The sequence below is a fragment of the Salvelinus alpinus genome, unplaced genomic scaffold (assembly GCF_045679555.1).
Source record: "Salvelinus alpinus unplaced genomic scaffold, SLU_Salpinus.1 scaffold_40, whole genome shotgun sequence".
In the NCBI taxonomy this organism is placed as follows: domain Eukaryota; kingdom Metazoa; phylum Chordata; class Actinopteri; order Salmoniformes; family Salmonidae; genus Salvelinus; species Salvelinus alpinus.
Window position 1 is genome coordinate 2,429,398 of NW_027255981.1, and position 25,092 is coordinate 2,454,489.

The window sequence follows — 25,092 nt, forward strand, 5'->3', positions numbered from 1 at the left end:
TTAAATTATTTATAGTCTTAGGTCTATGTTCTTGTTAGGTGAAGTTTTGGGTCCTACAGTAGGTCTATGTTGTTGTTAGGTGAAGTTATGGGTCCTACAGTAGGTCTATGTTGTTGTTAGGTGAAGTTATGGGTCCTACATTAGGTCTATGTTGTTGTTAGGTGAAGTTATGGGTCCTACAGTAGGTCTATGTTATAGTTATGGGTCCTACAGTAGGTCTATGTTGTTGTTAGGTGAAGTTATGGGTCCTACAGTAGGTCTATGTTATAGTTAGGTGAAGTTATGGATCCTACAGTAGGTCTATGTTGTTGTTAGGTGAAGTTATGGGTCCTACAGTAGGTCTATGTTGTTGTTAGGTGAAGATATGGGTCCTACAGTAGGTCTATGTTCTTGTTAGGTGAAGTTATGGGTCCTACAGTAGGTCTATGTTGTTGTTAGGTGAAGTTATGGGTCCTACAGTAGGTCTATGTTGTTGTTAGGTGAAGTTATGGGTCCTACAGTAGGTCTATGTTGTTGTTAGGTGAAGTTTATTGGTCCTACAGTAGGTCTATGTTGTTGTTAGGTGAAGTTATGGGTCCTACAGTAGGTCTATGTTGTTGTTAGGTGAAGTTATGGGTCCTACAGTAGGTCTATGTTCTTGTTAGGTGAAGTTATGGGTCCTACAGTAGGTCTATGTTGTTGTTAGGGGAAGTTATGGGTCCTACATTAGGTCTATGTTGTTGTTAGGTGAAGTTATGGGTCCTACAGTAGGTCTATGTTGTTGTTAGGTGAAGTTATGGGTCCTACAGTAGGTCTATGTTATAGTTATGGGTCCTACAGTAGGTCTATGTTGTTGTTAGGTGAAGTTATGGGTCCTACAGTAGGTCTATGTTATAGTTAGGTGAAGTTATGGGTCCTACAGTAGGTCTATGTTGTTGTTAGGTGAAGTTATTGGTCCTACAGTAGGTCTATGTTATAGTTATGGGTCCTACAGTAGGTCTATGTTGTTGTTAGGTGAAGTTATCTGTCCTACAGTAGGTCTATGTTATTGTTCGGTGAAGTTTTGTTAAACACTTAGTGGACAAACCCTCATTGTCAGGCTGATGGCAAAGCTAGCCAATAGCATTTTAAGTGTTTTTAAAAAAGGTATAAAGCAACAATAACACAAACATTATATTAAGCAGGACATTCAAACGAGGCTTACAATTATAATCCAAAAGTAATGTGAAGTGCACTCATAAGCAACCTGTAAATGGAGGCTATATTTGCTGTCAGCCTATGAGAATTCCCCTGAGTTTTCCCCCATGGTGGTGAATTAGTGAATAGACACAGAGCTTAATAATGTGAGTTTCCTTGAGTAGCACTCCTGATCGTGCGCTGTAATATTCAGAATCATTTGTGGAAAACTAAAATCTTCACTGACCATTTTTGCTCCAATCAGATATACTACATCCATAAATAGTGGTTTCCTCATTAGCAGATATACTACATCCATAACTAGTGGTTTCCTCATTAGCAGGGAGGAGTTTCTACAACCAGATATACTACGTCCATAACTAGTGGTTTCCTCATTAGCATATATACTACATCCATAACTAGTTGTTTCCTCATTAGCAGATATACTACATGCATAACTAGCGGTTTCCTCATTACCAGATATACTACATCCATAACTAGCGGTTTCCTCATTACCAGATATAATACATCCATAACTAGCGGTTTCCTCATTAGCAGATATAATACATCCATAACTAGCGGTATCCTCATTAGCAGATATACTACATCCATAACTAGTGATTTCCTCATTACCAGATATACTACATCCATAACTAGTGGTTTCCTCATTACCAGATATACTACATCCATAACTAGTAGTTTCCTCATTAGCAGATATACTACATCCATAACTAGTGGTTTCCTCATTACCAGATATACTACATCCATAACTAGTGGTTTCCTCATTAGCAGATACACTACATCCATAACTAGTGGTTTCCTCATTACCAGATATACTACATCCATAATTAGCGGATTCCTCATTAGCAGGGTGGTGATTCTGCAACCAAATTGTGTGCATCGCCCTCCTGCCGCAATTTTACAAACACAGAAAGGGGCCTATATTGGAGACCAAAAGTCGTCTGGCACTGTGCTTAGGATTTCAACAACTTGAATAACTTATTTCTAGCCTACAATCATCAATGTTACTACTAATGTGAAAACAAGACAATTGTCATATAATTTAACAGACGTCATTTGTTGTACAACTTCATGGGTACGCTCTGGGCATCACCTTTTACCTCAAATAAACAGTGGATTTTTGCTGTTGTGGGCCTTTTAACCATCTGTCATTGTGGTTCACACAGGAGAGAGATGTGACTATCGTGGATCCTCTGGGGAGCCTCAACAACATCATGATGCTGACGAGGTAGAGAAGAGTCTCTCCAGATCAGAACACTTCAAGAAACACCAGCAGAGACCCACAGGGAAGAAATCTCATTGCTGCTCTGACTGCGGAAACGTTGCAAATATTCATCATACCTTAAAATACACCAGCGAGTACACACAGGAGAGAAACCTTATAGCTGTGATCAATGTGGGAAGAGTTTTATTAAGTCTAGCAATCTGACAGTACACCAGAGAAAACACACAGGAAAGAAACCTTTTAGTTGTAATCAATGTGTGAAATTTTTTATTACATCTAGAGATCTGACTGTACACCAGAGAACACACACAGGGGAGAAGCATTATAGCTGTGATCAGTGTGGGAAGAGTTTTATTACATCTAGCCATCTGACTATACACCAGCGGAGACACACAGGAGAGAAACTTCCCCACTGTTCAGATTGTGGAAAAAGCTTTTCAACATCACATACTTTGAAGATGCACCGGAAAACACACACAGGAGAGAAATCTTATAGCTGTGATCAATGTGGGAGGAGTTTTACTCAGTCAAGCTCCCTGAAATCCCACCGTAAACTACACACAGGAGAGAAATATTTTAGCTGTGATCAATGTGGGAAGAGTTTTACTACATCTAGCTATCTGACTATACACCAGCGGAGACACACAGGAGAGAAACCTTATAGCTGTGTTCAATGTGGGAAGAGATACTCTGATAAAAGTTATCTGATCAAACATCAGAAAATACATACATGAAGGAGTTGTTTCATGACATCAATGAAATAATGTCACAATGTAGAATGTTTTAACACATTGTAGTAGGAGTATTTTAATGATGTCACAATGTAGAATGTTTTAACATTGTAGTAGGAGTATTTTAATGATGTCACAATGTAGAAGCCTAAACGTTTGTCCCCTGTTCTATTGATTTCAGCATGATATGGATATTAGCCTCAGGGGGAAAAATCCAGGCTCTGATTTGAAATAGTATTATTTATGTGATTAAGCAAAAGGTGGCAAACAAAAAAAGAGTTGTGTTACACTTACCACGTTGGTGACCCACTTGAATCAAAATGCAACACTTAAATGTAACTAGCTGTTTTCTACAAGTTGTCCTCTAACCGGTGATGTACACATAATTCCCAGATTCCGTGTGGTTGTTGAGCTGTTAGTTTTAACAGGACGTGCAACCTCATCTCTCTCCTGTCGCACAATTGATTTCAACATGATATCGATGAGTAATGACAAATAAGTTTTGTGTTCCTTTGTTTAGCGACCCCTACATTTAAATGCGTCACTCCAAAATGTAGCTGACTATCTTCTGCGGGTTGTCCTCTAACCAGTGAGGTTAAAGATATCTCTCATTTCCATGTGTTTTGTTTAGTTGTGTTAGTTTCAACAGCATGTACAACCTAATTTCCACCCTAATCGATATCAGTGATTTATTGCTACTTGTCAAAACAACAGCGTTTCTGGTGCTTGTGCAGTTTATAAGGAGCTTGTTTTAAAAAATACAATTATTGTAGCAGATGTTTGTGTATATACCACATGTTAGATTTTCAATTTATCCCAAACTGTTTCTGCATATTGGTTATTGACTTGGACATGTTAAAACTGTGTTTTGACATTGGGCTATCCCACCTAGCAACTATGCAATCAAATATTTCATATTTACATTTCATGTAACATTTAGTAGTGATATTTATTCATGCAAGCAACTGACAATTTTTGGGGTACAATTATATTGACATTGTTACCCTGCTTTTAGAATTTTAAGGTTAATTCTCACATGTGCCAAACCAAATGTACTAGAGCATGACATTGGGGACTGGGCCCCGATCCAACAACATGCCTTTCGAGTGAACCCTGATAAGGGAGAGAAGCTCTGCAGTTAGGTGGAAAGTTACTATGGATATTGCAGGAGTTTCCTCTTGAAATCAGACATGTCTGTGGTAAGGACAACTTGGTTGCTGATTATCTCAAGGGTGGGCAGTCAGAATGCTTTGTGTTTTGCATTTAGCCAGTGCGTTGCCATGGATCACAATTTATTTTGACTGCACGTTTTTCCGTATTGGAGACGAGTTTTGTTTGGGCTCCTTTCAAGGGGACGAGAGTTCTAGAAGCTAGTGAGTTTTATGTTTCTTTGTGGGAAAAATAAATCTTGTTTTTAATTGTTGTTAGACAGACACCATGTTTATATTGTAGAAGGTGAAGCATTGTAGTTGATTATAATGTGAAATGGAAGTTGTTTTCTGTTGGTGGTGAGCATTCTCTTAAGGTGTTAGTCTTTGGTTTTTCCATTTATGTTTTGAGGTTGTTCTTTAGCACGTCTAGCTCGTCAGCATGTAGGACGCACTGATTGGTGTCACCTCGTTAGTCAGTATGTGTTACACCTGTGCTGGCTTGTCCATCTCGTTAGTGGGAAGGTGTTTCACCTGAGCTGGTCCAGGTTCTATTTAAGAGTGTCTGGCCCAGTGCTCCAGTTGTCTTGATAGATGTGGAGAGTCAACACCTTTAGTTGCTCTACCTTTTTGGTTTGCTTCCTGTCTTTAAGTTTGGTGTTAGTTTTTCTTTTGTTTGCCTCTTCTTGGGCAGATTTAGTGGGTCTCATGGTGGGTGTCTTTTAGGTCCCAGTTGTTGTTACTAGTCAATTTTCAGTGGACAGCCCCAAACTAGCTTGAATTTTGGGATGGATATTGCATCCAATTAATATTTTAATCAATGGCATTACCTTAGGGTGCTCATTAGTTTTTCAGTTGTTAGTCTTCTGTTTGTTGTGTACTAAATATTTCATTTTTTAATTTGTTTTTTTCCTGTGAAGCCATTGTGTTGCATCCATGTCTGAAATGTGCTGTATAAATAAAGCATGATTTGATTTCAACAAATGAACCCAATGACTGACCAATCAACAGACACTTGGTCCCTCTTAGTATTTTTTTATGAAAAGAATACAGTATATACATATGAGATGAGTAATACATAGACCAAGATACAGTAGAATAGGATAGAATACAGTATATACATATGAGATGAGTAATGCATAGACTAAGATACAGTAGAATAGGATAGAATACAGTATATACATATGAGATGAGTAATACATAGACTAAGATACAGTAGAATAGGATAGAATACAGTATATACATATGAGATGAGTAATGCAAAATATGTCAACATTATTAAAGTGACTAGTGTTCCATTTTTAAAGTAGCCAGTGATTCCAAGTCTATGTATATAGGCAGCAGCCTCTAATGTGCTAGTGATGGCTATTTAACAGTCTGATGGCCTTGAGATAGAAGCTGTTTTTCTGTCTCTCGGTCCCAGCTTTGATGCACCTGTACTGACCTCGCCTTCTGGATGATAACGGGGTGAACAGGCAGTGGCTCGGGTGGTTGTTGTCCTTGATGATCTTTTTGGCCTTCCTGTGACATCGGGTGCTGTAGATGTCCTGGAGGGCAGGTAGTTTGCCCACGGTGATGTGTTGGGCAGATCATCTCCTTTGTTTTGTTGACGTTGGGCGAGATGTTATTTTCCTGGCACCACACTCCCAGGGCCCTCACTTCCGCCCTGTAGGCTGTCTCATCAGGCCTACTACTGTTGTGTCGTCTGCAAACTTGATGATTGAGGTGTTCATGGCCATGCAGTCATGGGTGAACAGGAAGTACAGGAGTGGGCTGAGCACCCTTCCTTGTGGGTATCAGCGAAGTGGAGGTGTTTTTTCCTACCTTCACCACCTGGGGGTGGCCCGTCAGGAAGTCCAGGACCCAGTTACACAGGGGTGGGTTCAGACCCAGGGCCTCAAGCTTAATGAAGAGCTTGGAGGGTACTATGGTGTTGAATGCTGAGCTATAGTCAATGAACAGCATTCTTATATAGGTATTCTTCTTGTCCAGATGGGATAGGGCTAGCATCGTCTGTGGATCTATTGGGGCGGTAATAAAATTGAAGTGGGTCTAGGGCACAGGTGTCAAACTCATTCCACGGGGGGCCGAGTGTCTGCGGGTTTTCGCTCCTCCCTTGTACTTGATTGATGAATTAACATCACTAATTAGTTAGGAACTCCCCACACCTGGTTGTCTAGGGCTTTATTGAAAGGAAAAACCAAAAACCTGCAGACACTAGGCCCTCCGTGGAATGAGTTTGACACCCCTGGTCTAGGGTATCAGGTAAGACTAGTCTCTCAAAGCACTTCATGATGACGGAAGTGAGTGCTACGGGGCGATAGTCATTTAGTTCAGTTACCGTGCGTCTTTCAGGCGATGCTGCCAGCGTGACGTATAATCTAGTGGACGGTTCTTCATAAACAGCTCGTCAACAACCTCGGTAGCTTGCTAGCCAACATAGCCGAAATATTCAAGCTATTTATACGATTTCGGTCTATATTAGCCACTGTGTTTTAGACATACTTCTGTCGTATCTACTTGTTAACCTATTTAATTTAATATTACGTTATTTTTTATTAGTCAGTTATATTAGCTGGCTGGTTAAGATAGCACTAGCCTAGTCGCTAATGATAGCTAGCTAGCTAACATCCCCGAACATGAGCTCCCTAAACTTCTTCCCTCCAGTTAAAGAAGAGGAGGTCTGCTGGACGGAGAAAGAATCTCTGGGGCTGAACATTGTTGTGAAAGAGGAGAAGGAAGAGGAGGATGTCACAGTTAAACAAGAAGTAGAGGATGAGGCTGTTACAGTGAAAGAAGAGGAAGAGGAGGATGCAGTTTTTGGAGTGAAGAAGGAAGGAGAGATTACTGTCACATTGGAGGAAGGAGATCTGATTAACACCAGTAAGTACCGCCTTAAATTTGTTTTTAACTTTGGATATTCGGAGTTGGCCCGTCAATACCTCTTCAACGGAGGGCCATAGGATGATGACTGATATGTTTAGAATCAGACGACGTAGAGAACAAGCTACCTCTTGTTTAACATATATATTTGAGAAGGGTCTATCTGCTGACCGCAGACTGGGGTGCAAGGCATGTAGTGATTTTCATGTAGTGATGATTTACTACACACCGTTCCCCCCCAATAGTGCCATGTGAGAGTTGGGTTGGCTACACCAAAGATTATGGATATACTGACAAGATGTCTCTCCGCCCTAACAAGGGGAGTTGTTGTCCACAAAGCGGCACTGTGGGTTGTCTAGCTCCCGCCTACCCTTTCTTTGGATTGGTGGATGCATCTTATTATTGAAATCTATTGTTTATATTCTATGAGGGTTGTTGACGTCAACCGCCTGTATTCAATGGAGAGAGATGCTAAGCTACTAGCATGAATATGCACCGCCTGTATTCAATGGAGAAAGATGCTAAGCTACTAGCATGAATTTGCATAGCGATCTGGAGACAACTATAGTGTTTTTATCAAAGTTGTCGGTATGTCACGTGTCCACAACAACTTAATCATTCCGAAACTTCTGTTGGATCAAGTAAACCTCACGTAGCAAATAAGCCATTCATTTTGTTGTTGACCAAATTCGACACTTTACACATTGGGTTGATCATTGTTTCCACTTGGATACAACCTACTGTAGCCTACTGGCATGACCTAGAGAGATACAACCTACTGTAGCCTACTGGCATGACCTAGAGAGTTACAACCTACTGTAACCTACTGCCATGACCTAGAGAGATACAACGTACTGTAACCTACTGGCATGACCTAGAGAGATACAACCTACTGTAACCTACTGGCATGACCTAGAGAGATACAACCTACTGTAACCTACTGGCATGGCCTAGAGAGTTACAACCTACTGTAACCTACTGGCATGACCTAAAGAGATAAAACCTACTGTAGCGTACTGGCATGACCTAGAGAGATACAACCTACTGTAACATACTGGCATGACCTAGAGAGATACAACCTACTGTAACCTACTGGCATGACCTAAAGAGATAAAACCTACTGTAGCGTACTGGCATGGCCTAGAGAGATACAACCTACTGTAACCTACTGGCATGGCCTAGAGAGTTACTACCTACTGTAACCTACTGGCATGACCTAAAGAGATAAAACCTACTGTAGCGTACTGGCAAGACCTAGAGAGATACAACCTACTGTAACCTACTGACATGACCTAGAGAGTTACAACCTACTGTAACCTACTGACATGACCTAGAGAGTTACAACCTACTGTAACCTACTGGCATGGCCTAGAGAGTTACAACCTACTGTAACCTACTGGCATGACCTAGAGAGTTACAACCTACTGTAACCTACTGGCATGGCCTAGAGAGTTACAACCTACTGTAACCTACTGGCATGACCTAGAGAGTTACAACCTACTGTAACCTACTGGCATGACCTAGAGAGATACAACCTACTGTAGCGTACTGGCAAGACCTAGAGAGATACAACCTACTGTAACCTACTGACATGGCCTAGAGAGTTACAACCTACTGTAACCTACTGGCATGGCCTAGAGAGTTACAACCTACTGTAACCTACTGGCATGGCCTAGAGAGTTACAACCTACTGACATGTCCTACAGAGATAAAACCTACTGTAGCGTACTGGCAAGACCTAGAGAGATACAACCTACTGTAACCTACTGACATGACCTAGAGAGTTACAACCTACTGTAACCTACTGGCATGACCTAGAGAGATACAACCTACTGTAACCTACTGGCATGACCTAGAGAGTTACAACCTACTGTAACCTACTGGCATGACCTAGAGAGATACAACCTACTGTAACCTACTGGCATGGCCTAGAGAGTTACAACCTACTGTAACCTACTGGCATGGCCTAGAGAGTTACAACCTACTGTAACCTACTGGCATGGCCTAGAGAGTTACAACCTACTGTAACCTACTGGCATGACCTAGAGAGATACAACCTACTGTAACCTACTGGCATGACCTAGAGAGTTACAACCTACTGTAACCTACTGGCATGGCCTAGAGAGTTACAACCTACTGTAGCCTACTGGCATGACCTAGAGAGATACAACCTACTGTAACCTACTGGCATGACCTAGAGAGTTACAACCTACTGTAACCTACTGGCATGGCCTAGAGAGTTACAACCTACTGTAGCCTACTGGCATGACCTAGAGAGATACAACCTACTGTAACCTACTGGCATGACCTAGAGAGTTACAACCTACTGTAACCTACTGGCATGGCCTAGAGAGTTACAACCTACTGACATGTCCTACAGAGATACAACCTACTGGTATGCAAGCGTTTCTAAACTTTTTTCTCACTTTTATGGGGTATTGTGATGTCATTATGAGGTATTGTCTGAAGATTGATAATTTAAAAAAAATGTAATCCATTTTAGAGTAAGGCTGTAACGTAACAAAATGTGTAAAAAGGGAAGGGGTCTGAATACATGTATGTTCTAGGGGTGTCCCAGATAACAAAAAAATATTGTATTTTCTTTCTACCAATTGATTAGTTGAAATGTTATGATGTGTCTTTTTCCATATAGACACACCCCATGTGTTTAATCAAATCAACTGTATGTGTTGAATCAAATCAACTGTATGTGTTGAATCAAATCAACTGTTTGTGCGGAACTTGAACTGAACTGATGCTTCAAGCCATTGATTAAATAATTAACACAAATGACCAGAAGAAAATAACCAACCGACCTGTTGCTGGCCTTCATAATTCTGACATTATGCTCATGAAGTGTCCGGTAAAATCGGCAAACGTTTTCCATTTCGAGTGCCAATTTATCTGACCATTTCTACCGATCTACGTGCCAGTTATGAACGAGTTACAACACCTGTTTGGCCCCGCCACTTCCTGGGTCGGTGAAGTGCGGTATTAAATTTAAGGAATAAATCCGACTCTCACGCTCATCACCTGTGGAAGGCGGGGCTTCCAGCGAGGTTTGGATTTAGTAGTATGTTGTACCTAGTTTCCCTCCTTCAGGGAACAGTAGTTATAGTCATAACGTGTGGATTGATTAGTATGTTGTACCTAGTTTCCCTCCATCATGGAACAGTAGTTATAGTCATAACGTGTGGATTTAATAGTATGTTGTACCTAGTTTCCCTCCTTCAGGGAACAGTAGTTATAGTCATAACGTTAAGCTTGTCATATGATGAACTTCAACTTAAATACTGGATCTTGCTGTCGAACAGTTTTTTGTATTCGGATCTTTGAAATGCTCTCTAACTACGTAACATTTAGTGTCTCCTTATGTTACGCTGGGAAAACAGTTTTCATGGGCACAGAAATCCTAAATAATTTCAGAGTTTGCTAAATCCAATGGTTCTGACCGAGAGTCACCTTAAGTTGATTCACAACACCCAAATTGATACGGTCATTAACGAGGTTCTTCAATAATTACACATAATACTTAATACTGTAGCTCTTTAGTTACAGTCACATGTTCAACTATCATCAGCTGATCCAGGAAATCATTTTCTGCATGCCAGTCAAATGACAAACATCACTACATGCAACAACAACCATAGTGCTTCTTCATTCATTACTCTGGTAAAGACAGTTATGCCGTGCTCCACGTTGGATCCAACATCCCTAACAAATTGATGTTTATAATGTGTTATTGTCTGCTTGATTTACAGTAGGGTCTCGTTAGTCTGTTTGGACACAGAGATACTTAGCTCATAATGTGTAGAGAACTGTTCCTTGATGGATAGGCTATTGTACAACACACAGAGCTATTTTCCTTTATTCAGGATATTTAGAATGACAACACATTACAGAGTAGCCTAGTGGAATTATTCACAAAATTATCTGGTGATCAGGTTATGAAATGTCATGACAAAGACATTTAACTTTCCATGTTTCACCTGAAATATTACATGATTTATAGTCCTAGCTCTATGTTATTGTTATGGGTCCTACAGTAGGTCTGTTGCTGTTAGGTGAATTTATGGGTCCTACAGTAGGTCTATGTTGTTGTTATGGGTCCTACAGTAGGTCTATGTTATTGTTAGGGGAAGTTATGGGTCCTACAGTAGGTCTATTGTGTTGTTAGGTGAGGTAATGGGTCCTACAGTAGGTCTATGTTGTTGTTTGGTGAAGTTATGGGTCCTACAGTAGGTCTATGCTATTGTTAGCTGAAATGATGAGTCCTACAGTAGGTCTATGTTATTGTTAGGGGAAGATATGGGTCCTACAGTAGGTCTATGTTGTTGTCAGCTGAAGTTATGGGCCAATTTGTTAAACACTTAGTGTACAGTCGTGGCCAAAAGTTTTGAGAATGACACAAATATGAATTTCCACAAAGTTTGCTGCTTCGGTGTCTTTAGATATTTTTGTCAGATGTTACTATGGAATACTGAAGTATAATTACAAGCATTTCATAAGTGTCAAAGGCTTTTTTTGACAATTACATGAAGTTGATGTGAAGAGTCAATATTTGCATTGTTGACCCTTCTTTTTCAAGACCTCTGCAATCCGCCCTGGCATGCTGTCAATTAAATTAACTTCTGGGCCACATCCTGACTGATGGCAGCCCATTCTTGCATAATCAATGCTTGGAGTTTGTTTACAATCATCGATGTTACTACTAATGTGAAATCAAGACTAAATATAACTATTGTTGCTATCTTGACCGTCTTGTCAAATCATTTAACAGATATCAATTGTTGTACAACTTCATGCTCTGGGCATCACCTTTTACCTCAAATAAACTGCTGTTGTAGGCCTTTTAACCATTTGTCTGACTTTGTTGTTCACACAGGAGTGAGACGCGACTATCGTGGATCCTCTGGGAAGCCTCAACAACATCATGATGCTGACGAGGCAGAGAAGAGTCTCTCCAGATCAGAACTCCTCAAGAAACACCAGCAGAGACCCACAGGGAAGAGAACTCACTGCTGCTCTGACTGTGGGAAAAGATTCAACTCTTCATCAGACCTTAAAATACATCAAAGAATTCACACTGGAGAGAAACCTTATGGCTGTGATCACTGTGGGAAGAGTTTTACTACATCTAGCTATCAAACTATACACCAGAGAACACACACAGGCGAGAAACCATATAGCTGTAATCAATGTGGGAAGAGTTTTATTCGGCTACAAACCCTGAAATCACACCATAGAATACATACCGGAGAGAAACCTTTTAGCTGTGATCACTGTGGGAAGAGTTTTTCGACATCTAGCTATGTAACTATACACCAGAGAACACACACAGGAGAGAAACCATATAGCTGTAGTCAATGTGGGAAGAGTTTTACTCACATCAAAAGCCTGATAGTACACCAGCGGACACACACAGGAGAGAAACCTTATAGCTGTAATCAATGTGGGAAGAGTTTTTCTACATCTAGCTATGTAACTATACACCAGAGAACACACACAGGAGAGAAACCATATAGCTGTAATCAATGTGGGAAGAGTTTTACTCAGCTAAACAGCCTGATAGTACACCAGCGGACACACACAGGAGAGAAACCTTTTAACTGTGATCAATGTGGGAAGAGTTTTACTACATCTAGCTGTCTGACGACACACCAGAGAACACACACAGGAGAGAAATCTCTTAGCTGTAATCAATGTGGGAAGAGATACTCTGATAAAAGATCTCTGATTAAACATCAGAAAATACATACATGAAGGAGTTGTTTCATGATATCAATGAAATAATGTCACAATGTAGAATGTTTTAACATTGTAGTAGGAGTATTTTAATGATGTCACAATGTAGAACCCTAAACGTTTGTCCCCTGTTCTATTGATTTCAACATGATATGGATATTAGCCTCAGGGGGAAAATCCAGGCTCTGAATTGAAAGAGTACTATTTATGAGATTTAACAAAAAGTGATTAACAAAAAAAGAGTTGTTACACTTCCCACGTTGGTGACCTACTTGAATCAAAATGCAACACTTCAAAATGTAGAGATCTGTTTTCTACAAATTGTCCTCTAACCAGTGATGTTAACATTATTCCCAGATTTGGTGTGGGTTTTGAGCTGTTAGTTTTAACAGGACGTGCAACCTCATCTCCCTCTCGCACAAATTATTTTTAGCATGATATCGATAAGTTATGACAAATAAGTGTTGCGTTCCTTTGTTTAGTGACCCCTACATTTAAATGCATCACTCCAAAATATAGCTGACTGTCCTCTAATCAGTGAGGTAAAATATATCTCCCATTTCCATGTGTTTTTTTTTAGTTGTGTTAGTTTCAACAGCACGAACAACCTGATTTCCACCCTAATTGATATCAGTGATTTATTGCTATTTGACAAAACAACAGCGTTTTTGGTGCTTGTGCAGTTTATAAGGAGCTTGTTTAAATAAATACAAGTAATATGATTATTGCGGAAGATGTTTGTGTAAATAGCACATGTTAGGTTTTCAATATATCCCAAACTGTTTCTGCATATTGGTTATTGATTTGGGCACGTTAAAACTGTGTTTTCACATTGGGCTATCCCACCTAGCAAAATGTAATTGAAAAGACATTGAAAATAAGACTATGCAATCAAATATTTCATATTTACATTTCATATAACATTTAGTAATGAAAATTATTGTTGCAACCAACGGACAATTATTTGGTACAATTATATTGACATTGTTGCTCTGTTTTTAGAATATCAGGGTTAATTCTCACATGTGCCAACCCAAATGTACTAGAGCATGACATTGGAGACTGGGCCCCGATCCAACAACATGCCTATCTAGTGAACCCTGAGAAGAGAGAGAAGCTCCACAGTGAGGTGGAAAGTTACTACGGATATTGCAGGAGTTTCCTCTTGAAATCAGACATGTCTGTGGTAAGGACAACTTGGTTGCTGATTGTCTCAAGGGTGGGCAGTCAAAAAGATTTGTGTTTTGCGTTTAGCCAGTGCGTTACCATGGATCCCAGTTGATTTTGACTGCACGTTTTTCTGTATTGGAGAGGAGTTTTGTTTGGGCTCGTTCCAAGGGGACGAGAGTTCTAGAAGCTAGTGAGTTTTAGGAAGACGAGAGTTCTAGAAGCTAGTGAGTTTTAGGAAGACGAGAGTTCTAGAAGCTAGTGAGTTTTAGGGAGACACGAGTTCTAGAAGCTAGTGAGTTTTAGGAAGACGAGAGTTCTAGAAGCTAGTGAGTTTTAGGAAGACGAGAGTTCTAGAAGCTAGTGAGTTTTCGGAAGACGAGAGTTCTAGAAGCTAGTGAGTTTTAGGAAGACGAGAGTTCTAGAAGCTAGTGAGTTTTAGGAAGACGAGAGTTCTAGAAGCTAGTGAGTTTTCGGAAGACGAGAGTTCTAGAAGCTAGTGAGTTTTCGGATTCTAGAAAGAAAAATGAGAAAAAAAATAATACTGTTGTTTATTATTATTTAGAAATGTGGTGTATCTTGTTTTTATTGTTGACAGCCAGTAGACACCATGTTTATATTGGTGAAGGTGAAGCATTGTAGTTGATTATAATGTGAAATGGAAGTTGTTTTCTGTTGGTGGTGAGCGAACTTGCCCAACTAAAATATAGGATTATTTGTCTTTGTTTGCCTCTTCTTGGGCAGATTTAGTGGGTCTCATGGTGAGTGTGTTTTAGGTCCCAGTTGTTGTTACTAGTCAACTTTCAGTGGACACCCCCATAGTGTCTTTCAGAGCCCCTCCTAAAAAACAAGCTTATATTTTGGGTTGGATATTGCATCCAATTAATATTTTAATCAATGGAATTTCCTTAATGTTCATTAGTCTTTCAGTTGTTAGTCTTCTGTTTGTTGTGTACTAAATATTTCTGTTTATTTTAATTGTATTTTCCTGTGAAGCCATTGTGTTGCATCCATGTCTGAAATGTGCTGTATAAATAAAGCTTGATTTGAGTTCGAGTTTATTTTTACAGGGACAGTTCACATTAATCAACGTTTCAGTAAAAGTGCCGGTTTATCCAGCTGGCTAATTTTCAACCGCAGTTTATTAATTTGATTTCAACAATGAACCCAATGAAGTGGTCTACCACAGCTCTGCTTATGTCATGTTCTGTGGCCTTGCCGTTCCATTTCTTGACTGCCCCTGCAACACAGAAACATATTTAGTCATATTATATAAAACACTCAAAGTCATGGATATGATGCATCTACAGCCTCAGTTACACCTGGCACCTAAATGTGACTATGTCATCTGATCACTCCAAGTTGCATTAGGTCTGGATGCACAAAAGTTACAATGTGCTTGCATTAAGGTTAGGGTTTAGGGTAGGGTTGTCTCAAGGATCCCAGATAACATTGACCATTGTGCATTCTGTCTCTTTAAAAATTAGGTGTAAAAGAAACAGACAAGACAAGAGTCGTTGTAATTTAAAAATAATAGCATCTAATTATGCCAATCTGTATGTGGGGTTGTTAGAGAAGAATGTGATTGTCAGCCCTAACAATCCATTCTAGCACCTCATCAGTTTCTGTAAAAGTCTTCATTGATGACGTGTTCCTTATATTCCAGGGGACAGCAGAGGAACTTCATCGATTCCACTCCATCAGTACAAGCAGTGAACATCTGAAATTCACCCTCACCTTTGATGCACATGAAACAAGATACCCGATGGTTGGGCGATACTTTTCTCGTCAATCATCTTAAATACTATACTTAAAAACCTGTTGATAACACAATGGAAAGGTAAAATAATTTATTATCTAAACATTAAAGTGCTGGGAGAGAGAAATAACATGCTGCAGTTTGAGCCCATGTGGTGGAGTGATGCTGGAGATGGAGGTGTGTTCTAGTGGGACTGGGCAGGTGTGATGTAGTTAATGGAGATGGAGGTGTGTTCAAGTGGGTCTGGGCATGTGTGATGTAGTTATTGGAGATGGAGGTGTGTTCAAGTGGGTCTGGGCAGGTGTGATGTAGTTAATGGAGATGGAAGTGTGTTCTAGTGGGTCTGGGCAGGTGTGATGTAGTTAATGTTTCTATGATGTTGTTTGTGTGTATGTTTTGTTTTCTTTATAAAATATTAAAACATTTCCAATGCAAAGTAACACCTCACAGTTCTATTTTTGGAGTTATTACATTAAAGTCAGGTGTGAAGTAATATGGAGGACCAGCCTATTCCCTATGATGTATACTACAACAGAAATAACTTTTAATTAAACCAATCATTTGCACTCATGACTTGAGTGATTAAAGTAAACCACAGTTTTGTAAATACATAACGCCATCTAACCAAATATCAAAGAATGTCAGCCAGCTAACGTTAGCTATATGCAGTTATCTTAGCCAGCCAGCTAACATTAGCTATATGCAGTTATCTTAGCCAGCCAGCTAACGTTAGCTATATGCAGTTATCTTAGCCAGCCAGCTAACATTAGCTATATGCAGTTATCTTAGCCAGCCAGCTAACATTAGCTATATGCAGGTATCTTAGCCAGCCAGCTAACATTAGCTATATTCAGTTATCTTAGCCAGCATGATAACATTAGCTATATGCAGTTATCTTAGCCAACCAGCTAACGTTAGCTATTTAGCCAACTAGCTATTAGCCTAACCAGCGTAGCCAACCAGCACGGTTATGGTCAGCGAGACCAACTACCGGAGAAAAAGTTACAAAACTCCCGTAGCCAAAATGTCATATATTAAACCACTGGCCGTGTTCGAGAGCATCAAATCCATGCTGCGTTGTGGGTAAACGGTGACTGGCCGACTGATTTATAAATAATAATGAGTAGTTATTTATGATGCAAGGTAATTTGTAAATTAGTCAATCAGCAGTCAGCAGCCACCTGCACTGTCGGCTGCAATGTCGAACGAGCCCAATACCAAACCAATCAGGTGTTCGACGAAATGATTCTTCAGACGTCATTGATCACGTGCTGCTGATAAAGTGACACTCCTTTGAATTATACCTCTTAGCGACTTCAGTACATGCCTCATAGTTCCAGTCTCAAACTTAACCCCGTTCCTGTTGAAGAAGAGGATGGAGAAAGTAGCTCTCGTGAAAGAGGAGCAGGAGGAGGAGACTGTTACAATACAAAAACAAGTAGAGGGTGAGGCTGTTACCGTGAAAGAAGAAGAGAAAGACGTTACAGAGGAAGAGGAGGACGACGTTTCAGTGAAAGAAGAGGGGGATATGACTGTCACATCGAAAAATGAAGAGGACAAAACTGGATATCTGGTCCCGGTTTCCCAAACACATCTTCAGGCATCCGATGGTTCTAACGATGAACTTAGCAAAAAGATGGTTTTGAGAAACCGTTCCCTGAGTAACACTCGTAAGTACTGTCTTAAATACAGAAGCACAAACTCTGCGATTGTTGAACTCATGTGTGGTGTTAAAGGGGAAATGTGCAATTGCTACATCCAAATTTTTATTTTAAATTATTTATTTATAGCCATTGATTCTTGAAGAATATAACACATGCCTCATGTGCTTAGTTCAATTGTTTTTACCCCATCAGAACCCCAAATAAGCTTTTTTTTTACTCCAATGTTTAGAAACAATGTAAATCAACACTGTATAGCCTCAACATGGTTACAACTATAATGTTGATATCATGGATGGTCAGTCCTTGCATCCATCGGTCTGTCTATGAATTAAAGACTAGTTACATTTCTCCAGCCCCATCCATCATCTTATTAACAAAACAGTGGTGGAATTATAGCTTTGTTATTGGTTGAACTGCAGATTGATTGATTGTTGTGTGGCTTTTTTAAAGGGGCAACCTAGTTTTTAAACAAACAAAATGGCTGCCCAGAGTCCTGAGGTGTGTTAGAATACTCATACTAACTACACTATTTGTGATATTAATTGAGTATATAGTATGCTTATTGGTCATAGTATGATGTAGTTAGTATGCCAAAAGTTCCCGGATGTCGTACTAAATTCGCCGAAATACGAAGTATACATGCAGTACTTTAGGGCCCATAATGCAATTCTTCAGGAAATGGTTGTGGCTTCAACGTTTTCAGATTTGAAGAAAATGGGGGAAAATATGCAGCCGAAGTCCAACGAGAGAGCGGATATAAATGAACTGCTTTAAATAATTATGACAAATGTTGAGCAATGTAATAAAGTAATGACTTTTCAAATACGTTACGTTACACGTTATGTTAGCTACACTATCCTTACAAAACGCATAACATATCTTTACAGCAGTATGTACCAGTATGTGAGCTAGCTACCTAACGTTAGTTGGCTACTTATACATCAAACTTGCCAGTATAGTAACTATATTCTAACTAACTACCCAATGTTTATTGACTTGATTAGAGCGCAGAATAACTGATGAATTTAATAACGCTCAACACCCGTTGAATATGGCCGGTGTCAGTAAACATCTGCAAAAATCTCAAATTAATTTGTTGCCAGCAGCACAGTTAGTCACCAACGCTCTGGGTAACATGAAAACAGCCTAACCAGCTCTGCTAGGGCAAGTAAAATGGTAAGAGTGCGGTTTTCTCTCATTTGTGTCTAGCAAGCTATCCAACGTTAGCCAGTTAGCTTGGGTGCTTTACTGTCATTGTGAGGTCAGAACGCTTGGATCGACCCTACTCCTCAGCCATACAGTATTTGTTTACAAACAATAGCGTTATACAAGCTTATGTTTTGGTTTCTGGTCGGGGTAATACAGTTGAAACATTTGAGGCATTTATAAGTTATATTCTTCAAGAATCAATGGTTATATAGTAAATGGGTCTTTCTATAACTGACAGTGTAGATTTCCTGTGGGGGTCAAATTGTTAGAGCTGTTGATAAGTCATTGTATAATATTCTGGCAATTCTTTTCATGCCATTACATTAAAGGCGAAAGATTGTCTTTTCTTAGCAAGGTGTTGCTCAAATAATGTTAGCTGCTAAATGATAGTTAGCGGGCTAGCTAGCTTGCTAAATGTATTACGAGTCAGAGCAAACGTAGCTAGCTAATACTGCCTGGTACCAGTGCTGGTGTAGGCCTAGATAAGCATGTTTGTGCAGCAGTATCTTATCAGAGAGGAGTAAGCGAAGTATGAATATGTTGGCTAGCTAGCCGGCTACATGAAGTAAGAAAACAACATGTAATGTAACATCTAATTAGGGTCAACTGGAAACACTGACCAACACTTTGCTTCCTACCATGTCTTCTCTGAGGTTTATTGTCAGACTACACTCATCAGGTGTATTGCTGCCACCTACTGACATGGACATGAACTACCTTCTCCTTTCTACTCCTTCAGCTATTTTCACTGCCTCCACATAGGACACCTGCTGGATGGGCCTGATCATCCTAGCTACTGTGACATCCTTCATTCGTACAGGGCACTCCGGGAACGTGATTCCCATCACAATTACAACATGCTTCATCTGACTACGACATATTAATTCCTTCGAGAAACACTTTCCACATGTCCAAACTGCAGCGGCTTCTGTATATCTCACTTACCCAGGTTTTACATAAGATGGGAGAGCCACTTCACCAAACCACAGTAAAACCTTCCGTCTATCATTCATTTTGATCAACGTGCGTCTACCTGAAATGTTTAACCTAAACCACACAAAGCTTTCTCCTTTTGCGCTGTTGACACACAATCAGATTCATACCGCTCCTGGTCACTCGAACCGATTCCACTTTACCCAATTCATCCATCACCATCTTTGAGACCGTTAACAGGTCACCCACAAAAACATCCTTGCTGATGATTCCCACTCCGACCCTAAACTGCTGTTCATTACCAACTTTAGCCCTTTTCACTCCACTTTTCTTCACCATTGTCCACTCAGTCTCAACAACTGTACAGAGTCACTGTTCTTCACCATCCTCCACGCAGTCTCAACAACTGTACTCACGCCAAGAGAATCCCACAATGCTTCCTCCATTCCTCCTCCAGTCATCCCTGGACTCCCTCGCTCTGTGCTGTGAACGATGTGAGAGTTTGTGTTCTCAAAGTAGCATCTATATTGTTCTCATTCCATCTATATTGTTCTCATTCCAGCACATCTGTTGCTTCACGAACTTGTTATCCCTTTCGTATGCACTACTTGCTGTCATTTCCCTTCCTGATTTCCCTCTCTTGGATGTCTCCACCACGCTCCTACTCTATCAGTAATTCCTCCCTGGTTTATTAATTGGTAGTCAAACAACAATATATTCAAGGAGCTGCACATTCTATTCCAAATCTAGAATTAGAATCGTCATTATGTTTCCATGATTTCAACAGTTCACCAGTTAACTAAGCCTATAATGTGGACACCAAGGATGTGGATACCAAGGAACTTGAAGCTTTCAACTGCTCCACTACAACCCCTTCGATGAGAATGGGGGCGTGCTCAGTGTTTAGTCCCAGGGTTCTTAGCTTAGTGATGAGCTTTGAGGGCACTATGGTGTTGAACGCTGAGCTGTAGTCGATGAATAGCATTCTCACATGGGTGTTCCTTTTGTCCAGGTGGGAAAGGGCAGTGTGGAGTGCAATAGAGATTACGTCATCTGTGGATCTGTTGGGGCGGTATGCAATTTGGAGTGGGTCTAGGGTTTCTGGGATAATGGTGTTGATGTGAGCCATGACCAGCCTTTCAAAGCACTTCATGGCTACAGACGTGAGTGCTACGGGTCGGTAGTCACTTAGGCAGGTTACCTTAGTGTTCTTGGGCACAGGGACTATGGTGGTCTGCTTGAAACATCTTGGTATTACAGACTCAGACAGGGGATGAAAATGTCAGTGAAGACAATTGCCAGTTGGTCAGCGCATGCTTGGAGTACACGTCCTGGTTATCCGTTTGGCCCTGTGGCCTTGTGAATGTTAATCTGTTTTTAAAGGTCTTACTCACATTGGCTGCGGTGAGCGTGATCACAAAGTCGTCCGGAACATCTGATACTGTCATGCATGTTTCAGTGTTACTTTCCTCGAAGCGAGCATAGAAGTAATTTAGCTCGTCTGGTAGGCTTGTGTCACTGGGCAGCTATCGGCTGTGCTTCCCTTTGTAGTCTGATGTGGCAAGCCCTACCACATCCGACGAGGGTTGGAGCCGATGTTCAAGGGGTATATCAATCTCCCCAGGGTAGCAGTAATACGTTGAAAGATTTGTCCACAAAGGGTTACCCCTCCCATAGGTGGCTCATTATTGGGATCCATTGCTGATTCCTACCTGTAGCTCACTATGAAGTGTCTAGTGATGCAGGTTAAGGGCCCTGTTGGAGGTTGGTAGTGGAGTCGAGGGAACAAGCAGGGTTGGACACGGCCATGTTATTATCCCACACAGTCTCTGTGGTTCATTTGAAACTCGTTCCTGGGAATTACATTTGATTACAAATCGTCCCAGTCTGTTACCACAGAAGAGGTCCGTTTGTCCCATTTCCAGCCAGGTTACGAGGCGCTTTGTCATTTCCAGAGTCAGTTTATTTTAGTACTGTCCATATGTAGCTTGTTTTTGGTCACAGAATGGCTGAATAAGTGAATCATTTTACCTGGAGATAACTATGCAGAGCATAGCGCATGTCGAATGACTTTAGCTTCCCTCCAGGCCTGAGGGCACACGCTCTCTAGTAGGCTTAAATTAAAGATACGGAAAATAGGAGTGGCAATATAGTCCGCTATTATCCTCAGTAATTTTCCATCTAGATTGTCAGACCCCGGTGACTTGTCATTGTTGATAGACAACAAAAAAAAATTCACCTCTTCCACGCTGACTTTACGGAATTCTAAATTACAATGCTTGTCTTTCATAATTTGGTCAGATATACTTGGATGTGTAGTGTCAGCGTTTGTTGCTGGTATGTCATGCCTAAATTTGCTAATCTTGCCAATGAAAAAATCATTAAAGTAGTGGGCTTTGTGATGAATGAGCCATCTTCAGTAAATTTTTTCCCAAAATTGTATGTAAGGTTCTCCAAATCTTTTTACTATCATTCTTTATGTAATTTATCTTTGTTTCATATTGTCTTTTTTTTCCTTTTTCTTCAATTTAGTCACATGATTTCTCAATTTGCAGGATGTTTGCCAATCAGTTGTTCAGCCAGACTTATTTGCCATTCCTTTTACCTCATCCTTCTCAACCATACCATTTTTCAATTCCTCATCAATCCACTGGGATTTAACAGTTTTTACAGTCATTTTCTTAATGGGTGCATGCTTATTAGTAACTGGAATAAGCAATTTCATAAATGCGTGCAGCATCTGGTTGCTCCTCATTACATATCACAGAGCAGCAAATATTCTTTACATCATCAACATAGGAATCACCCGTTTTTATTAAATAATTGAGACACACAAATGACTGGAGGGAACCAGAGATCAAGATAGCCTAACAATAAGAAAAAAAACTCTTCCTTAGCATTCTCCTCACGATGCTGCTGGCCTTCGTAAATTCTGACGTTATGCTCCTGAAGTTTCCAGTAATAGGTTACAACAGCAGTCGGCAACCTTTTTCATTTGTAGTGCCAATTTATCTGACCATTTCTACTGATCTGGAGCCAGTTGTGATTTTCATATTCACATTTTACTGGAACAGTTTCATTTTATTTATAATAGACTATTATAATTATTATTACTATCTTAAAATCATTATCTGTGATTAATCTATATTCTATATAAATCAAAATGAAAATTAGACAAATCTAAATAACTTTTATTGCCATTGCCAACTATGTAAAAATAGCCTACATAAAGCCAACCAAGAAAAACAGCTAGAAAATATCCAGATAAAAATAAATCACATTGGATGCGCATGGCCTGTCTACATACAGTAGTTGATACAATGTTTCAAGTTCTATCACCTAGGTCTGTCCGAAACTTGATATAAAATATTCTGGGCCCTGAGAGTTTCCCGCGCCAGTGAGTTTGGGACAGACACAGCTGTAGGCTATTTGTGTAAGGGATAAGAAGTAATCAGGTATTTTATGACATTTCCACAGGATCAGAGCATAACATATTTTTCCCTTTCATGTCAAGTGTTTATCAAGAGCTGGAAATATTTTACAAATACTTTGAGGAACTATTGTCATTCGCTAATTGTTTTTAGTAAGACTTTGTTTACTTGCTGTTTGAGGTGAAGAAAAAATTATTTGAGAAGCTCCACAAATCATTAGTGGGGGTGCGTAAATACTATCAGACATCCCCAAATAGGTGCATCGCTCTCTGCATCGCTCTCTGCCTTCTGTTTGCTAAAACGCAATTTGGTTGCAGAAAATCCTCCATGCTAATGCGGAAATCCCTAGTTATACCAATACCATAGACCTACTGTAGGACCCATAACATCACCTAACAACAACATAGACCTACTGTAGGACCCATAACTTCACCTAACAACAACATAGACCTACAGAAAGGTGCCTATATTGGAGACCAAAAGTTGTCTGGCACACTGCTTAGGATTTCAACAACTTTAAAAACGTATTTCTAGCATACAATCGTCGATGTTACTACTAATGGGAAAACAAGACAAAATATGACTATTGTTGTTCACTTGACTGTCTTAAGACAAATGTCAAATAATGAACATTCATTACAGACGTCATTGTTTGTACAACATCATGGCTACACTGTTGGCATCACTTTTTTAGAGTAGATTTTTGCTGTTGTGAGCCTTAAACCTCCTGTCTGACTTGTTGTTCACACAGGAGAGAGATGTGAATATCGTGGATCCTCTGGGGGGCCTCAACAACCTCATGATAGTGACGAGGCAGAGAAGAGTCTCTCCACATCAAAACACCTCAAGAAACACCAGCAGAGACCCACAGGGAAGAATTCTCACTTCTGCTCTGACTGTGGGAAAGGTTGCAAATATTCATCAGACCTTAAAATACACCAGAGAACACACACAGGAGAGAAACCTTATAGCTGTGATCAATGTGAGATGACTTTTACTAGATCAAGCAATCTGACAAGACACCAGAGAACACACACAGGAGAGAAGCCTTATAGTTGTGATCAATGTGAGAAGAGTTTTCCTACATCTAGCCAGCTGACTTCCCACCAGAGAACACACACTGGAGAGAAACCTTGTAGCTGTGATCAATGTGGGATGAGTTTTACTGTATCAAGCAATCTGATTCGACACCAGAGAACACACACAGGAGAGAAGCCTTATAGCTGTGATCAATGTGAGAAGAGTTTTCCTACATCTAGCCAGCTGACTTCACACCAGAGAACACACACAGGAGAGAAATCTTATAGCTGTGATCAATGTGACAAGAGATACTCTGATAAAAGATCTCTGATCAAACATCAGAAAATACATACATGAAGAAGTTGTTTCATGATATCAATGAAATGTCACAATGTAGAATGTTTTAACATTGTAGTAGGAGTATTTTAATGATGTCACAATGTAGAATGTTTTAACATTGTAGTAGGAGTATTTTAATGATGTCACAATGTAGAATGTTTTAACATTGTAGTAGGAGTATTTTAATGATGTTCTACCTTATCGTTTGCCCTTTTCAATTGATTGCAGCATGATATGGATATTAGCCTCAGGGGAAAATCCAGGCTCTGAATTGAAAGAGTATTATTTAACAAAAAGTGACTAACAAAAAAAGAGCTGTGTTACACTTACTGCGTTGGTGACCCACTTTAATCAAAATGCAGCACTTCAAAATGTAGCCAGCTGTTTTCTACAAGTTGAAAAAGCTGCTTGTTTAAAAAAATACATGTAATATGATAATTGTTGCAGATGTTTGTGTATATACACACATGAAAGCAGTATAATAAATTGGACTATAATCAATTTTATTAACAATCTGACATCACTCCAGTATTTCTTGACAACATTCAAATGCTAATTGTCTTCATTCCACTACTGAAGAAGCATGACTCAAATCACCTACTCATATTTCAAACATCCAGCCTGACAAAAGATACATGTTTTATTATTCCATGCCTCACCCT

General features: G+C 39.9%; 3 protein-coding genes across 4 annotated transcripts in view; all 3 read left to right on the forward strand.

Moving 5' to 3' along the window:
• Positions 1-2,487: 2,487 nt before the first annotated feature.
• On the forward strand, positions 2,488-5,268 carry LOC139566969 (zinc finger protein ZFP2-like; the record flags this gene model as incomplete). Its single annotated transcript, XM_071388355.1, has 1 exon — positions 2,488-5,268. A coding segment is annotated over one exon (648 nt), but the record flags the coding sequence as incomplete, so codon positions are not given.
• A 1,064-nt stretch (positions 5,269-6,332) lies between these two features.
• LOC139567014 (zinc finger protein 180-like) overlaps positions 6,333-25,092 on the forward strand; it is a 740,647-nt gene continuing 721,887 nt past the window's right edge. The window contains exons 1-2 of one of the 2 annotated variants that reach the window (XM_071388434.1): positions 6,333-7,163; positions 12,049-15,125. In XM_071388434.1, coding sequence (XP_071244535.1) covers positions 6,920-7,163; positions 12,049-12,926 — 1,122 coding nt within the window. In that variant the 5' untranslated portion in view covers positions 6,333-6,919 and the 3' untranslated portion in view covers positions 12,927-15,125. Of the gene's footprint in view, positions 7,164-12,048; positions 15,126-25,092 lie in introns of those variants that run through there. The other variant, XR_011673198.1, reaches the window with a different exon arrangement.
• On the forward strand, positions 17,074-24,948 carry LOC139567017 (zinc finger protein 180-like). The gene is made up of 2 exons (XM_071388436.1): positions 17,074-17,504; positions 23,823-24,948. Exons 1-2 carry the CDS (start codon positions 17,210-17,212, stop codon positions 24,446-24,448), a joined length of 921 nt encoding a protein of 306 aa, XP_071244537.1. The 5' UTR covers positions 17,074-17,209; the 3' UTR covers positions 24,449-24,948.